General features: G+C 36.9%; 1 protein-coding gene across 2 annotated transcripts in view; it reads left to right on the plus strand.

Annotated features, from left to right (window-relative positions):
• Positions 1-19,466, plus strand: part of Sp1 (transcription factor Sp8) — a 58,348-nt gene that overhangs the window by 18,315 nt on the left and 20,567 nt on the right. Inside the window, exon 2 of one of the 2 annotated variants that reach the window (XM_089095280.1) lies at positions 9,942-10,031. The exons of the other annotated variant lie outside the window; for it this stretch is intronic. Within the exon in view, the coding sequence (XP_088951406.1) occupies positions 9,942-10,031 (90 nt within the window). The remainder of the gene's footprint in view (positions 1-9,941; positions 10,032-19,466) is intronic. 2 annotated transcript variants of the gene reach the window in all.

Here is a 19,466-nt window from a genome sequence, read left to right on the forward strand (position 1 = left end):
GCACAACCATAAACTTATTTAAGGGGGGGGGGTCTTATAAATTCAAACGCAGTGGCTATTTGGATCTGATACGCCTGCAAAGACCAGCGGACTACGACTTTGTAATACCTTCAATATACATTTTGAGATTTATTGTAAAGGAACATGTCCGAAACAGCAAATTCGTCAAAACAGCAAAAACTTTTGAATTGTTGAATAAACATTTTGGTAAATTTTTGTGACAGTAAATAAAATGATGTGGGAACTGAGTCTCCAAGCCCCTCCATCTCACAACCAGGTGTTTCTGAAAAAAATTCTTGCTTCAGGCTATAACAAGACCGTACCCAGGATTTTTTTCGGGGGGGGGGGTTACTAAAATATTTTTTTAGGTGGGGTTTTACACACACAAAAAACTTTAAAAAATGCATAAAAATTTGTTTATATCCATTTTTGTTACGTTTTTGCGAGTCAGACAAACATTTAGGGGGGGGGGGTCAAACCCCCTACCCCCCTCTCCTGGGTACGGCCTTGGGTTATAATCTCTGTTTAGAATTGACTTGGTAGATTGAAATAAGTTTCTGCAAAATAGATGTTGTAATCGTTATCGATGTTTTGAGTTTTATATATTAACGTCGTAGTTTTGGTTTTTTATTATCAATTACTTTTTAGAATTTATTGAAAATGATGTGTTTCAATTTTGGTTTTGCTTTGTTTTTTTTTCTGTTTTTAAAAAGCGAATATTTTTGTTTTATCAAAACTTTCTTTACTAGCACGAAACTTTATTACCAATATCTGTGGTAGAAATAATGTTTTTTTTTCTCTCTTTTTTGTCGATTCTTGAAAGTCTGTGTTGAAATTTTCAATATATGTTAATGCGCATTTTCATTTGTTGTTACTAGAACTGACAATATTTTCATTCAACAAAAAACGGAGATTTTAATAAAAAGCCGGAAACTAGACCAAGATCTATTTTCTTTTTCTCTTCTTGTGATTATCTCCCAAAAAAGTTTTGACAAGCATTTGAATTTGAAGTTCTTTGAATTCAAACTAAGCCGTTTTTTTTCTATAATTTAAACACGAATAATTCGTTTCCAGTCGACAGTTAAAAGCAAAAAACGGAGAGACCAGGTTAAAATTACCGGAAAACACGTTTCTGTTTCTTGTACCTATTTAACATGGGTATTTTTTTTTAAGTAGCAAGGACAGTGAAAATGATACCTGATTATTTGAATTGGCTCTGTAGAAATTTACACGGTCATATATATCTTATCAGATTATGAAAAATCGGGAATTCCATTTTTGACAAATAAGACCTCCATTTGCAGGTAGGTGTTTTCTGGTAGCACTACTACTACTAACAACTCACCGCCTGAGGTCAACACAGCTACCAACGCTCCTCTTCCATCCCAATATATTCAAAACTTCCCTCTTTACACCCTCCCAGGAAGTTCCCATTTCTTTTAAATCTTTCTTTACGACTTCCTCCCATCCCAACTGAGGACGAACTGCTTTCCGTTTAGACCTAGACGGTATAGATCTTCTGGTAGTAACTGGCGCCAAATTAAAAAAAAGAAAAAAAAGCAAAGACTAAGCTAAAAAGATATGGTATCTAATAGCTTAAAAATGTGTATCTTTCCTTCGAAAATATAGTCGGGTACTTTCCCATTATATGGGCATTTATAAGGAAACCAGTCACGAAAAACCTGTTTTTGACGGGTTAACCGCTATAGAGTAATATAATGATAGCCTGGTTTTTATTGCGTATAGGCTACGATATTTAAACTGTTGTTTTTTGGAGTTGAGGGGGAAGGTACCTAGGTTAGGTTACGTATTTAATATAGTCTATGCTTTAGCCCCTCCCCCCCCCCCTAATTTGCATATATATAGCCCAAATTGGTTTATAAACTTTTATATATTCATCCTTTTTTATTTTATTTCATTAGCATTCACCAAACTTGACTTTTTAGAAATATCCATATAATGGGAAAGTGGCCTACCCATAATCGTTTTTGGAAATCAACAAATTATTAAAACTTGAATTTTGTCAGCCTTGTCAAATTGAACTAAATGCTTTTACTAATTTGTTTTTACGGTTCAATATGTCAACACTGGCCAAGTTTGGTAAACTTACTTCAGATTTTTTAGCTGTACCCTATCCCTTCGCAAAATTGTATGTGTATGTGCCATGTCCAAAACAAAGGGATCAAAACCAAAAGAAAGTAATTTTTTTTTTTAAATACTATGAAAATTATGAAAGTCAATATTTTCTATTATTTTTTATTATTATTTTTTTTATTATTGGTAGTAATACAAAAAAGTGTTAATAATGTTTTATACTGATATCCCCCAATGCCTTATGCAGGGAGGTTAGGGGGTTTAACCCCCCCCCCCCGAATGTTTATTGGACTTGTAAAAACAAAGAATAATGCAAATAAACAAATTCTTGATGCATTTTTAATTATTTTTTTCAACCCTCCCCTCCCGGAGAAAAGTCCCAGAGGCGGCTCTGATATCCCAATATAAACGTTTAATTATGTCACACACTTGCGATAGGATTCATTTTGGGATGAGCGTGTAGATAAGCTCGAGAAAAATACCCTTAAGCATAAAGAGACGTATTGGAAAATCCAGGAAAATTACAAACATTATGGATAACAAAGGGATCTCCGTCCAAAAAAAAGGAATCAAAACCAAAAGAAAGTAATTTTTTTTTAAATACTATGAAAATTATGAAAGTCAATATTTTCTATTATTTTTTATTATTTTTTTTATTATTATTGGTAGTAATACAAGAAAACTTTTAATAATGTTTTTATACTGATATCCCCCAATGCCTTATGCAGGGAGGTTAGGGGGTTTAAACCCCTCCCCCCCCCCCCCGAATGTATATTGGACTTGTAAAAACAAAAAATAATGAAAATAAACAAATTCTTGATGCATTTTTAATTATTTTTTTGTAACCCCCCCTCCCGGAGAAAAATCCCAGAGGCGGCTCTGATATCCCATATATAAACGTTTAATTATGTCACACACTTGCGATAGGATTCATTTTGGGATGAGCGTGTAGGTAAGCTCGAGAAAAATACCCTTAAGCATAAAGAGACGTATTGGAAAATCGAGGAAAATTACTAACATTATGGATATTTCGGGGGGAGGGGGATAAATTGGCCCAAAGAAAGTCTTGTGAACATGTTTGATCTATAAGCTTATGTTATGCATATTTTTAATGATACTTGTATGATATACCTCCGACCACACAAGTTGTTCATCCATTGACGCACTGTAAACCTGTTTCTTTCGCTAGTTTCTTTCAGCTTAGCTTGAGAAAAGACAAAGAGAAGTGACCGAATAGACGAGAAATATATGATTCTATATATTTGCACTTTAGAGGGGTGGGGTAAAGTGTTTGTACGGTGTGAAGTCAGAAAAAAATTCTTACTTCATAATATCAGAATAATTGTAGCTAACACATTTTGCATGCAGACCCGCTGTACTTTACCCCCCCCCCTAATGTATATATATTATATATTTTATTAAGATTAACCTAACTTCCCTTCTGTAGTGGTCAGGGGTATACTATACAAGAACCTTTTTAGTTAATCTGGTTTTCTACTTCCTAATGCTTAAGTCCATATTAAAAGACATTTTCTTATGTCACTAAAATGTTGCTGAGTAATCGTCATTTTATTGAGTAACTGAGGTGTTGAGAAAACTGAATTTGTAAAACAAGCTGTTATTTTGGTTGCTATATTCTATTATTGCTTCTTCACGTATAAATACATTAAGTTTAAGTTGTCACCTAGAAGTATAGTTTTGTCGCTTGAAAGTACAGCAAGCGTTGACTTGGCACGTATCCAAGTCATTGATTTGATTCCATGTCATTACATCAGTCAATGACAATTTTGCAGGCGACTGAACAGATTATACGATAATCATGTCAATCCATTTTACATGTGGCATTTCACTTAGATTGCTCACTGATATTGAAAATATTGCTCATATGTAAAAGTGGGGCTTTAAATTCATATGATGGATTGCCCCTCGATTTCACTAGCCCCTGGTTAGGCCGTTGGGTTTAAGGATTGCACATACAGCCTATTTAGTCTTTGATCAGAAAGAGGAAGCAAATCCAGAATTCTGAAGAGGGGAACATTTTTGAATTTAAATTTCCGTTTAGACAAAAACAGGGAGAAGGCTTTAAGACCCTGTTCCCCTTGAAGTATTGAGGTTCTTACGATTTATCCCTTATATTTTCCATACTTCGATTGTTCACTAATATTGAAATATAGTTCATATGTAAAAGTAGGCGTTTATATACACGTGATGGATTGCCCCTTGATCTCAGTAGCCCCTGGTTATACCGTCAGGTTTCAGGATTGTACATGCAACCAATCTATATTTTTGATTATAAAGTTAAAGCAAATCTGTAATGTTAAATAGAGGAATATTTTTTAGTTCAATTGCCCACTTAGGCCAAAACAAATGGAGAGGAAACTTTGAGACTCCGTCCCCCCTGCGATCTGGGAAATTTTGTGATTATCGTATAATTTTTATATTTTCAATACTATTCACTTAGATTGTTCCCTGATATTGAAACTATTGTTCATATGTAAAACATGGTCTTTAAATTCCTATGATGGATTGTCGCTTGATTAAAGGTACATAGAACCTATTTAGATTTTGATTAGAAAGTGGAAACAAATCCGGTGTTCTGAAGAGTGGAACATTCTTGAATTTAAAATTCCGGGATGCTACCATTTCGACTAACCGTCACAAGCACTAAACGTCATGACATCTAAAATGAAAATCCGCCAGAACCACTAACCGTCTGGACATCAACAAAAAAAAATTATAAGTTTATATAATAGTAATAAGTATATAATAGTTTAGAAACAAATTTCGGCTATATATTTATACATCAGGGGGGGGGGGGGTAAAGGATACCATATAATAAATACGTAACCAAACCTAGGTACCTTTTCCCCCCAAAGCCCCAAAAAACTAAAGTTTTAAAATGTTCGATGCTATGACGGTTAGTGGTTCTGACGGATTTTTTTGTCGACGCTATGACGGGTTTTGTCAATGTCCTGACGTTAGTGCACCTGACGGTTAGATGTTATTACGCCTTCCCAAAATTCTAATTAGACCAGAAACAAGGTGATGGCTTTACCTATAACAATGCTCATATATAAAAGTATGCCTTTTAAATTCATTTAATGTAATGATTTCAGTAAACCCAGGTTAGTCCGTTGGGTTTCAGAATATTAAGTACAACGTATTTGTCTTATGATTAAAAAAGTCAAATATGGAAGCCTAAACAGAGAATATTTTATAATTCCAATAACCCCTTAGGCTGTAACAAAGGAGGAGAGGGTTTTGAGACCACCCCCCCCCCATAGAATACTAATTTTTGTACGACGTGTCCGATAATTTCTTATACTCTACATACTGTTCACTTAGATTTTCGCTGATATTGAAGATTTTGCTTATATATGAACCAGGCCTTTACATTCATATCAGGGCCGGATCAAAGGGACTAGAGGGGGCAAGTGCCCGGTCGGCAGGCCCGGAGGCGACAAAACAAGCTTAAATTGTAATAATTTTGGGCGAAAATTGTAATATTTACAGTATTGATGGCGTGACAGGGGGTGGCAAAGTCTACATCCCCCCCCCCCCTACGAGAAAAAACCTAACTCTGGTTCTGATTCATATGATGGATGCCTCATTTTTTATTAGCACCTGATTAGTTAATTGGGTTTCAGGATTTTACGAAAACTCTTTTGTCTTAGTTAGGAAATGGAAGCAAATCTGGTGTTTTGAAGAGAGGAAATTGCTAGAAGGGAAATTCTCGTTGGGGCTGGGCCATAGGGAGGAACGGGGGTGATCCCCTACCCTCTTTCCCAAAATGTTGGGCTTTTTATAATTTCCAGATAGTTCAGCAGTTTTTGGATTTTTTGGATGGGTTTGGATACCCGTTTGACTTACCGTATTTCAAACAGTAGGCCTAAGCTGTACGAAATATGTGGTTCTATCCCACTTTCTAACGCTATAATGAGCGAAAGTTTCAGATGGCTATGAAATGTATTGCGGATGAAGCATGACAGATTGCCAAAGATCGTCATTTTGGCCATCCATCTTGGGCCAAACGAAAAGCAGGTCCTCCCCGAATAGGGTGGGAAGATTCCGTAAGAAAGGATTTAAAGAAAATTGAAAGTTCTTGTGAGGGGGGAAAGAGAAAAGACTTAAATAGATTGGGACGGAGGAGGAGCGTGCGCAGCTGTGTGGGCCTCAGGCAGCTCGATGATTCAATAATTTGTAAGTAGAAGTAGTACTGTCCTTTGCCCTGAAAAAACGACCAATGGATGCTTGGATTTGCTTAGCAATTATTTTTCTTTGAACTTGATTAAATTCTATGCTAATTTCCTAAAGTAACAAAAATGAATACAATCAGGCACATATATATAAACTTATCTCTTGGAGAGGAAGTTTTTGGAAACATGTTTATTATGAACGTTATAGAAAAATAAGACCAATTGTTACAACCATAGGGGTTTTTAAAGAGAACAGAGTCTCTAGGCAAAGTTGAACGCAGCAATCTTTCTGGAGGGGGGGGGGGGGGTTAATGAGTATGAGCCTACAAAATAATTGCTATATTTTACATCCATTAGACATTTTTATATTAAATAGAGAAAAGACCAATATTTTGAGAGGCCACGAGTCTAAAGCCTTCCCCCCCTATCCTCCTTATACATCTGCAGTAACAAGAGAAATTGCTCACATTTTTGTTGTGGTCTATTATTTTGCTACCCTGAAGAAGTCTAGAAAACAGCTTGATTTTCTGCCAATTTTTTTTCCGCGCACCTATTTTGAAAGGCCTTCGATGACATATTAAACACTCACCGCATTTTTACTTGGTACCATTTTAACAACTTTTCCTTCCCATGTAAACACTCATTTATCTTTCATAAACTCAAATCGATCTCTAATAATTAGCCAAGTAATAAGGTTTGTTTTGTCTGTCCGACTTTGACACTTCATCTAATAGCTTGGGGTTTCAATTCATGGTTGGGTATATACCCAAACTCTACCCTCAATGTGGTAGCTGGCGCCCCGCTGAGGTTCCCGACAGACAGTCGGAACTCCGCTGAAAGGATCTATACGTGATTAAAGTTAATAATGTGTTCAATGATGGGATGGACCAAGTGTAATATAAAAGACCCACATTTGCATTTTTTTCCGCCTTGATTTTACTGACTTCAAGAAACTGCGAAATTTCGGATCTTTGTATAGGTTGGTTTTCAATGTTTTTTTTCGGGGGGTGGGCGCCATAACAGATTTTGTTGGGCAGGGACTGACATACCTGAAGGAATTGATTTAGAGAAAAGGGGGTGAAAAGAATACAAGAATCTTTTTTTTGGTGGGGGGTTAAGAGGAAATTTTAAAAATACAAAGAAGCTAAAATTGTAAGAACCTTAACCTGTAAGTTATCAGGAAGTGTAGAATTTAACTTAGGAAGTTCTATGTAATATATAACTGCAGGGAAGTTCTATGTAATATATGGGGATTTAATGCAAAAATAATGGGTTTCTCATCTGTATATACTTAGAAAGGGGGATAGGCTCGGAAAAGAGTACTTATTTTTAATCTGGTAAAATCTGGTTTCAGTCTTGTTTCTATTGTCTACAATATTTTCAATGTAACACCTAGTAATGACTGTATATTCACTTTTAAGCATATTTTTCAATCTTGCCCATTTATTTTTCTTTAATCTTATTTTTTTCAATCTCATCAACGTGTTATAGTCTAACATTTACTAACTTCAGACTCCAGTAGTCTGATCAAGGCCGTATCCAGGGGGGGTTACCCGGTTTGAACCCCCCCCCCCTGAAATGTTTGTTTGACTCGTAAAAACGTAACAAAAACGGACATAAACAAATTTTGTATGCGTTTTTGAGGTTCTTTATGTAACCCCCCCTAAAAAAAATTAGTAACCCCCCTTCCCGAACAAAAATCCTCGATGCGCTTCTGAGTCCGATACTGTTTTACCTTAAATTCTAAACTTAATTAAGAGGATAAAATCTTGTCTGCTGCTAAAACAAATTGAAAATACTTTTTTTCTTTTTACAAGCTTTTATTTTGGACAACCGAATATTTCACCTTCGTGGAGGAATAGTTAAGACTAACGATCAATGAAGTATGTCGATGGTTGAGCAAGTTCATAGTTAGCGTTTAGTTAATTTTTATTAAGGTTGCGACAAGGCATATAATGAGGATGGGATCTTTGGATCTGCCCCCTTCCCCTAAAAACGAAGATTTTAAGCATTTTCCATAATTTTCTATGTATTTAATATAATTTGTTGCTTTTTCCGAGTTTTCCCCTCCTCCGATACTCTCTTACGCATCCAATCAAAGTTCTACATACCCGCCTGGCTGAGATGGCAGTGCTGAAACAATCCCCCAATTATAAACAATAATTGTTCCCTCAGGGTTGAATTGAAGTTCTTAAAAAAATTATAGTAGTAATAGCTGATAGCCTTAAAGTATATATAATTATTTTCATATCATAATTAGTCACTGTTATTAGTGTCTACAAAATCTTTATAAATAGCCTACTACTTTTTATTTTGATGATCACTTACAAAAGGAATTCTTTCATGTGATTATCTCTAACCTATACATTTTTTTATTAGAATTGGACATTCTATGTGAGATTTGGAGCCCTGTGCACCGATACTTGAAAAAAAGAAGTACTAGAAGAACTTTTGTTTTCTAATATTACAGGTTGGGATATAATTTTTTTCAGAAAAAGTCCTGTTTTGTTTACACTGGCGACTCACATGGAATTTCCTCCGTAGCGGATTCGCCTTTCTGTTTCAAAGTATTCTATGTGGGATAGGCTTTTTAAAAATCCTGGGCTTCTGTACGTACCTTTCAAAGCTGCTTGAGAAGAAAATCTATTTCAAATGAATTAAGAGAGAAAAATAGACCTGGTGACATCGGTTCAGGTAATTCAAAAGACGTTATTGGCAGGGCCGTGTATCCAGTTTTTTTTTTGGGGGGGGGGGGGGAACAAATTAAAAAACGCATGAAAAATTTCTTTATATTCATTTTTGGTAGTTTTTACGAGCCTGACAAACATTTCTGGCGCGGTTTCAACCCCCCCCCCCCCCAACCCCCTTCCCCTGGATACAGCATTGGTTATGGGACATACTTAGTAAAATATAAATTTAAACCCCCAATTCTTTGAACTAAGCAATTTCTATCGATAGGTTTTATCCACCTCCTCTGGCACGTACGCAGGAATTTGTTTTGGGGGGGGGGGGCAAATCCTTCAAACCATTTATTCTGTGAGAAAAATCAGAAAATTATAGGAAAATGAAAAAATCGTGAGATTTCGGGGGGGGGGGTCCCGGAGCCCCCCCCCCCTGCGTACGTCCCTGCACCTCCTATCTTATTTATTTCTCATAATATAAGTGATTTTTTTTTTAAATGCTTTACGTCCTCCTAAACCACTTACGGAAATACCGGGGAAATGGGGTTTTTGACAGTGTAGTCATTTTTGCCGTTTATTAGATATTGACACGTACGAAGGTCTTTTTTGGCGAGGGGGCAATAATAAAAATACAGACTTTATTTGATAGTTCCAATTAGAAATGCCCAGGAATCCCGATTTTTTTATTTCGGGGGGTCGGACACCCCTCCCCTTTTCCTGTGCACGTTCCTGATTAAAAACAGAGAAAAGTAATAATTTTAAAATTAACGGGTCATTTATGCCAGCAAAAAATACATTATTAGGTTTTCCCGATTGCCTTGTATAATCCGTGCTATGCAACATACTGCCTTTTGAATCACCTTAGCCAACATAGCATTAATATATTTTGGATTATGTGACTTGTTAGCCCCAACAGCCTAGCTGCAGTTATTTTAAGGAAAGAATATAAAGTTGTGACCTTTCTTTTTAGTCTCCTGACCAAAATGGTTTGGCCATGCATGGACTATTACATCATTCAGGGGGTAAACCGAGATTATGGCATGCAGAAAAGGATATTCTGGTAAGTTAAAGCGTGTTTCCTTGTAATTTTGTAATCTCACTAAGAATATGCGGTACTGGTGCATTATGTGGGCACTGCTACATACTAACGAGAGACGATACCCGCCGAACGGGTTATTTACAAGAGACCGCTATAGAGAAATGTAATGCAAAGCGTGGTTTTCATTGCGTTTACGATATTTAAACTTGTATTTTGGGTTTAGGGGGGGGGGAAGGTACCTAGGTTAAGTTAGGTTACGTATTTAATATATGCTATGCTTTACCCTGGACCATGGGGAACCTGGACCACGGGGATTCCCTTCTTCTCAGACATACCCTGTGTTATTGGGCCTACTGACTCGTGATAGTTGAAACCTAGAAAGAAAAATAAAAGAAAAAATTTACCCGACAAATATGATTTTGACCTAACTCCTTAGACTTTTAGCTTTATTTTCTATTTTATATTTATTGCCAACTAATAAAACTGATAAGTTAGCTTCAGAGTCTGTGCCCCCTCCCCCCCCCCAAAAAAAAAAATCCTTGATTTCTTCCTATTTCAGAGTAGCCTACTTCTTATTCTAATTGTCAAATGCAATTATCACTTTCCCTACCCCCCCACCCCGATTAAAAATTCCTGGGTACATGTAGTGCAACAATACTTTAAATGAATTTTAACAAATGATTCCCATTGACAAATAGATCTTAACTCAATTTGTCTTGCCCTCTTACATCTGTTCTAATGGGACGATTTTCGGTTCAAAAAAATTTCGCGGTTGGTCTCGGATCGGTTTACACGTTAGAAGTATCCTTTCCATAAGCTATTGTCACACTCCCGATGAGAATTGCTTTCGCTTACGGAACAATTTAAAAGCGTTGAATCAGCTTAGACTAATAGTCATCTAATCTCACTTTCCATTGATCACGATGAGGACAATGGCAAACAGACCAGACTCGGGGGACCTTTTAGCAGGGGATATCAAGGGGATATTAAACATCTCGCCACAATCAGAGGTGTAGGATTTCGAACTAATAGGTTTGGCGCTCTAAGTGTGTAATAGTTGTAGTCTATTTAAGCACGGTTTCTATCAAGACAATATTTGAGGAGGGGAGGAGGAGGGGTTCTTCCCCCTTCCCACGCAAAATGTTTGCCTGACTCGTAAAAAATAACAAAAATGAATATAAACAAAATTTAATGTTTTTTTTAATATTTTTTGTAACTCCCCCCCCCCCCAAAAAAAAAAAATCTTTTCTTTTCCTCCTGCTTTTCTCTCAGAAAGTCGGTTATCTTTGAATTTTATTTAGTGCTTTCTTTTCTGGAGGTTAAAGGGGGGGATTGCTTTATTTGCCTAGTCTGGAACTTTTGGAATTACCTTGCAATTTATCTGAAATAGTTAACTAGCATTTGAAGGTCCTTATTTAATATACAATTTTTTATTTTTCTGAAACCTTTTTTTTACGCTTTCTATAGCCATTGAATTTCATTCATTGATATATTAAAAAATTGACGGCACCTCGAGGGGATATTAGATTATTTTAGGTGTAGGATTTCAAGTTAATAAGAGTGATATGTTTTGTTTGAACTAGTTTTTATTTCCCGTAAGATCATTATTGTATTAATAATATTATTTTTTGGGCATGCCAAAGCAGTTGCGGCTGATCTTTTTATCATATTTTTTAGTCTTTGGAGAACATCTTTTAAGGAAAAGGAAATATGTTTACAAAGAATGAATTTTGGAATTCCTAATTGGATGCTTACCGTATGCATATATTAAATGCGTAACCTAATTTAACCTAACCTAGCTACCTTTTAGTCCCCCAAAATCCAAAAAATTAAAGTTGAAATCTTTGTCACGAAGTAAGCAACACCTCACAAACCTGTTTATCAATAGCGACTTTGAGATTTCGATGCGGTCTTTCTTTCGTGTGTACCCAGATTCTTGACAAGCGCCGAATTTTTTTTAGGCATTTCTGTTACGTTTTTACAACTCAGACAAAATTTAAAGGGAGTGGACCCCCTAAACCCCCGACATACGGCCTTGTTTCTTATTACTCTTTTTAAGACTTATACTGCTTCTTCGAATTCATTTTTGTACTTGTAAATTCAAAATACGTAACTGCTCTTTATTTGCATCTGAAGTTACAGCGATTTTTGGATGGAAACTATTATATGTCTGAATGAGGTCATAATGCAGCGCAAAGATAGGTATGCATATATAAATAAGAATTTGCAAGCAGATTAATATAAACAAACTCTTACTCTAGGTTTATTAATGCTAAACTCTATGTTTTACCCTATACATTATATTATTATAATGCTAAACTCATGTTAGTTATGCTTCCTGATCTCACTTTGCATGCTCATTATAATGATACGACCAATATTAGCCTAAAAGACCTCACAAAACTGCTCAGAAAAATTGATCCAATCTGGCCATAAATATACTTTTCCCGTGATTTGACTCGTCACTCCCTAGCAATTCACATGATTTTTCCCCCCTAATTATTTATCTCATGTTTGTTTAGGCACGTAAGCATACATTCTTAGTAGTATCTTTTTGTTGGAGGGGGGCAAGCTGGAAGGAATTACCAGTATTGGGCTAATTTGGTTATATAATAAACGTAAAAATTGCATAAAAATAGTAAAATATTTATGTTTCGGCGGTCACACATCCAATTGCCCCCATTTTCCATCAGACCTGCCTTTTTGTGCCTATGGTTAATGTTTATAAATTAAGTAAAAAAAAAAAAAAAATGCAATATCAATTAAGATTGAAAAAACAATTTTTAAACTGTCAAATTTTCCCGAATATTACAGAACTTTACAACTCTTTTTTTGCTGATATTCCAGTCCCCTTATTTCACACTTCACAAATTATAATATGACGCAATGGAAACCGTTAAAAGGCCGTTATAAATCAGCAATCTCAAATCTTGTCAAGTCGTAACCGCCAGGACTAGATCAAACCAAATTACAGTCAATGGTAATATAAGTTTCCAGTCCCTTTTATGGGACGACTCCGATGATGATGTGGCTGAGGGTGACATTGCCATACTTCGCCTGTAAGATTGATGAGATTATCCATTATTCCTTCCTTGAGAGAGCGCGCCAATGTGTCATGTACAGGAAAGAATATAGATACAATTTAAAAGGGGAGGATAAAGAGGAGGGTCAGAGTATGTGGGTGCACAGGTGCGCAGTTCCGGCTTTGACATATGTTGACCATGTACGTGCGCAACCTTTTAACTGTGAAGCTAAATGATTTTATATATCGTTGTGTTTCTGCTGTTAAACCAACTCTATTCCCTATTTCTTGGCACCAAATCAATGTTGTTACTTCTAAAGTGCATCATTTGTGCATAGATGCATAAAAAATTGTTCATACATATTTCTATAAGAATACAGATACAATTGGAAAATGGAGGATAAAGAGAAGGGTTGGGCAGGAGCTTAACGCAGGGGAGGGGGTTCAGGCTCCCCGAAATTATAGATTTCCCTGAAGTAAGTGGGTGCGTTGATATGCAGTTCCACTGTTGGATATTCCACAGAAATCATGCACAGCCTTTCAATTTGAAAGCTAAATGATATTATATATCGTTTTGTTTCTGCTGTTAAACCAGCTCTATTCCCTATTTCCCGACACCAAATCAATCAATCAATCAATCAATTTATTCAATCAATAAACTTAACAAAATACACTTCAATATAAACTCCCCCGTAAGGCCATTAACCAAACTTAAATCAATGTTGTTACTTTTAAAGTGCATCATGTGTGCATAGATGCATAATTGTTCATGCATATTTGTATAAGATTACAGATGTATTTTAAAAATTGAGGCTAAAGGGAAGGGCTGGAGCAGGAGCTGAAAGTAGGTGAGGGGCCCGGGCTCCCCGAAATCATAGATTTCCTTGAAGTAAGTGGGTGCGCTGATGTGCAGTTCCACTGTTGAAATATTCCGACAATATTCGTGCACAACCTTTCGATTTGAAAGCTAAATGATTCTAAATGTCGTTTTGTGAAAGTTACATCACGTTTTTGCTTCGGACTTTCAAAAGTCAAAACCTTTTACCAGTAAAACATGTGGGAAAGCTCTAGATGGGTAAAGCAGTTAGGGGATTGTTGTAAGGTTAGGGGATAAGGGCTGTTTGCTGTCTTGGAAATTAGTAATTCGTAGATTAGAAAATTAATTGAAATGAAAATGACAGTAAAATTGGGAACTGAGTTTGCGAAAATCAACAAGAAGACACCTAAACAATCTTCTATGCTCACCTATCAATGCAGCAAAGTCAATATACTATATAGTTGATGTTACCCCGGAAGATTATATCTAACATTTTTGAACATCTGAAATAATTCCCAAAAACCATGTGCTGAGCAGCATTCAAAGGAAGGATTCGCAGGACCATGTAGGCTCAGCTAAGGTTTGATCCTTCTGATCTAAAATATTCTGTTCTCCCTTTGAGAACAGCTTAGCAAACAATTTTTGGCATCACTTTAGACGTGTGGAAATTTCAAATTCGACGCTTCGCGGCGACTGAGAGAAAGGCTGAGATAGCTAGGGCACGTTCTGCAGATGAGGTATAACAGATTGCCGAAGATTGTTTTTTTTTTTTGGCCAACCATCTATGACCAAACGCAAAACAGGTCGTCCCCGAATTGGCTGAGAGGCGGTCGTAAGGAAGGACTTAATGAAAATCAGAACTTCTTGGGAGGGTGTAGAGAGGGAGCTTTGAATATATCAGGATGTGGATGAGCGTGATCAACTGTCTTGGTCTCAAGTGGCTTGGTGCTACAGTGAGTTATTCCCCGTAGAAGTAGTAATAGATTATTTCTTTACCCCCTCAAATCGAAATTGTGTACGGCCCTTTTTGTAGTGTTTACTGACACCTATTTGCAAGGGCGGATCCAGGATTTTTTTTTTGGGGGGGGGGGGTTACTAATTTTTGACTTTTTCGGGGGGGAGGTTACTAATTTTTGACTCAGTTTTCGACTAATTTTAATAATTTTTACCAATTTTCGACTTATTCTCGACTCGGTCAAAAATTTCGGGGGGGGGTGTTCAAACTGGGTACCTCCCCCCCCCTTGGATACGGCCTTGCCTATTTGGAAAGACTGACAAACCCCTAAATGGCCTAGCTTTTTGTCCAAGTAGAGTGAATCTGATAGTTTCAGCGACATTTTTGGACCCACTCTGATTGCTGAAAGGCTGGGGGCAATGTTTTTAATAATTTTTGCCGTCTCTTTGTACAGTCATACGCTTGTATTTATGGTCCCATGTGCCATGCAAATACATATTCCATGATTGTCAAGCCCTGAATGCAGTTGGCCCTCTTTCTTAACAGAGCAGATCTGGCAGTGAGAGTAGTACTATAGTACTTCTTTTTTGAAGAGCTGAGGCGAAGTCTTCCTATTGGTGTATCCACCGTTTGTTTTATAATCCTTGCACCCTACATTACTATTGTTTATTCTCTGGATGGACAGCAGTACATACGACCCTCGTTGGTGCAAGTAGATAGACCAATATGAAAAGAACGTCAAACTCTAGACACGGTCGGCCTTTTGTGTAAACCAAGCGGACTTGACTGCACCAATAGGGCTGAACAGACTCACTGAGGGCAACGTTTATCACATTTTGTTTTTCTCTCTCTCTCTTTCTACTGCCACTTGATTGTATATACGACTCCTTTTGTCTCAAGAGGATACCTCACCATAAAAGACTACCCAACCCTTTATACAGCTGGCCTTGCCCTTCTATCGAAACTGAGTGTATTTGACTGCACCAGTAAAGTTGGACCCATATGCTCTGGGCCATTTTTTTCACTCTTTGTACGGCCACATGATCGTCTGTACGCCCCCCTTTGCCTCCAAAGGGTATATCGCCATAAAAAGACCGCCATACCCTTTACATAGTTGGCCTTCTGTCGGAACTGAGTTTACTTGGCAACACCAGCAGTGTTGGAGACACACGCTTAGGGCAGTTTTATTTCCCTTCTTGTACGGCCACGTGATTGTATGTACGGTCCCCTTTGTCTGAAGACGTTACACCAACATAAAAAGACTGCTAAACCCTTTATACAAATGGCCTTCTGCCGAAACAGAGCGGACTTGACAGTGCCAGCAACATTGTTGGACACACTTGGTTTGTTGAATGGCTGAGGGCAAAGTTTTCGATAATTTTCTTTGACTCTTGCTTCTGTCTATAGGAAATCGAAAAATGGGAAATGGTATACTGACACGAAATGTAACCCGCAGTCAATAGGCTATGAATCATTCTAAGCTCGTTAATGTGTCGAAATTCGCCTCGGCCTTGTAATTTTACAGCTTCCTATCCTACCAGTCTGAGAAAGGTAAAAAAAACCAGACAATTGTAACTACTGTCACTGCAGTATCTACTCGTTCAGCTTATTATAAATCTTAGAAGAAATCGAAAGTAAAAATGTACGTTAAGGTTTACCCTATCCCAAACTCTTGAACTGTTTTAGTGGGGCGCTAGTATATAGTTTGGTACTTGTGTCTTATAGCCACCACACTCAAGTTCTGTCGAGAAGTGATGTTTGGCTAATACTAATGAAATAAAACAAAATATGATGAAATATGATACTTTATAAACAAAATTATGAAAACTACAACAAAGAATTATGGAAGGGGGCCTCTCAGACTGCATTTTATTAAATACGTAACCTAAAGTAACCAAACCCAACCAAAATAACAATTAAATATTTAACTAAAATATAGTTACAAGGTAGTTACCCACCGAGCTGAAGCTAATATAGTCTGGTATGAAGACCATGAAGACCGGTTATTGGCTCATGTTTGCGATACAAGATCTTGAGTATGGTGGCTATAATACACAAGTACCTATAGTTCCTATAACTGGTATTGATAGAGGATATCCCATACAAAAGTTAATCCAAAATATAACGCAGCAAAGACCAATTGCCAGATAACCAGTGTCGGATCCAGGGGGCGAGGGGGTGCTCCCCCCTAACGTAGTTTAAAGTAGTGTAATTTGCTTAATTATGCGTTAATTAAACTTGCTCCTAACGCAAGTTTATTGGACCGACCTATTTTGCGCCCCTTCCCCCCTAAAAAATCCTGGATCCGCCCCTGCAGATAACTGAATTGAAAGTAAAATTAAGAACAAACGAGAGATAGTGAATATGAAAACTCGATTCATACATTCAAAATATCCTTAAGTAAAACTGGACAAAGGTTAGATTGAACTAGGATTCCACTGTCACGAAAATCTGGTTAAAGAAAAAATCAAACCAAGCAAAAGTCAACCTCACGAAGGTTCAAAAGGAACTCAAGTATTCAGACCTGCACGTAAAATTCAAATAAAAATTGTGATCCTAGAAATGGCATCGATTCCGTTTGCAAGAATTGAACCTCGCATGGCCTCCATTTGGTAGGGGCCTGAACATTTTTTATCTGAATATAACTTTGAGCTATTTTTGTTGTAAAATTGCACAGATGGAATTTTTTTTAGGTCGATACCTATTACCAGATCTTTGCTGGGTTGAAGACAAGACATTAGCATATCAATTATTCTTTGTTTAAATTAATAGATAATCAAACAGTTCGTGGTAACGAACTATAAGGCGACGCGACTCAATAGGAACCGAAACTCTAAAAAACGTAATTTTGATATCAATAGATATATCAAAAGAATTGGTTTGTTATGCTGATTCCAAATATATAAAATTCATTGAGTTTAATGTTACTCATCAAAAACTATGAGCCTGGCTAAATTTGCCTGATTTTCGACGCTAATACTTGAATTTACGGCAAGGAATATATTTTCTGACATTTGGAAATTTAAGATGAAGCCTTTTCAGTGCAGAACGTAGCCTTTGAGTGCGATAATTCAAAAGACATTGTGTTGCACAACGTGAATTTGACGAGGGAGAGGGGGAACAAAGAAACGGATTTTTTGCTTTTACTAAGGGCGATTTTTTCGGACAAGGAAAGAGAAAAAAAGATACTATTGCTCCATTCTTCCGTTTTAAATAGTATTCTTTAATTCAATTGGCTTATTCCTGTGATGTATATTCGTAAACCAATCATATGATTCCTTCTTTCTAGAAAGACAAATTAACTTGCCTTTTTAAAACCACACCTACAAGCACCCAATAGCCCGACGATCATGACCGCTTGACCTGCCTGGCACTATTTTAGGCTAGTATAAAGAGCTAAAAATCTGATTGGTTGACCTTTTAAGCCAGTGAAAGGAGCAAAAAGCTTTTTAGCTAGAACTTTTCTTACGAGTAAACTATCTGTTTCTTTCTGATATATCGTATTCAGGAGAAAGACCAGGAACTTTTAAATATAGGCCAGAGCGTCGTTTGCACTTTACTTTGAAAATATATTAAACATTTCCATTTTTATAGCGTTAATAAATCCGAAATTGCAAAAACTTCCAGAAATGAACCATTATATGCAAAATAGTCTGTTTACTTTCATTAACCTGTTTATGACGATTTTCTTCCTTTTCTGTTGTTGTTGTTTTTGATGTTTCAACAGATAAAAACAGCACTGCTTGAGATAAAAATTGTTTTTTGATAAGCCACAAAAGACACTCTGGCCTTTAGAAGACTAAACTACTTCTTCTGTTTGTGGTAATTTCCGTTTGTTTTAGGTTAGATTTGATTATTCTTTGTAATATTTGTTCGTTTTGGGTCCCATTTATTCACTGATAATGGTTTCTGCTCATTTTCAGTTTGACTTATTACTTGACTCTATTTCTGGTCGTCTTTGGTTTAATGTAGCTCTTTACTTTTGTTTGAAAAACCTCTTTTTTGGAAAACAATTCTTCTTTTAATTAATCAACCAAAGAATGTACATAGCCTTTTTATGACATGCCTACTATATAACTAGAACAGACATGTATGAATAATACATTGAAGTGCCCCCCCCCCGGCTAAAGAAGAAAAGCTACTGCCGCATTTGCAGAACCTTACTGCGTCTGAGTCGAGTATGAGACAACCTCGCATCAGCAGAGGCGTAGGTAGGTTTTTCAGCACCAAATGTCAATGTCAGTCCACCTCCTCAAAAAACGTTCAAGATGTAAAGTAAAACCTTGCCTTAGATCCTTTTGTGCTTCCAAAGGTACCCAGCCCGACCACGACGAGCCGCCAGTCATCCCGCATGTGCGCCGCTACCCTAAAAACCTCCTAGGGTTGGATTGTCGCGTGAATGTCAGACAAGTCCCGTTGACAGGTGCAATGCAAGGTGGGTTGACCTCTCCTGCAGATCCCATGAGGTTGCCATTCCAAGATCTTTCTCAGGATCCTATCATTCTTCATACAGACCACGTGCCTAAGGTATCTCCCATAAAAAATATTTTATCTAAATGGCCCATGGAGAAACGTTGAGTCACCCTTTCCCCCTCACTATACCATTGCTTCAGGAGTGTCGAAATAGGACAACTTGTCTTGCCTAGAAATACATTTTGAATA

This window comes from Artemia sp. Qi Xiang Cuo, chromosome 10 (assembly GCF_049724085.1).
Source record: "Artemia sp. Qi Xiang Cuo chromosome 10, ASM4972408v1, whole genome shotgun sequence".
NCBI lineage: Eukaryota > Metazoa > Arthropoda > Branchiopoda > Anostraca > Artemiidae > Artemia > Artemia sp. Qi Xiang Cuo.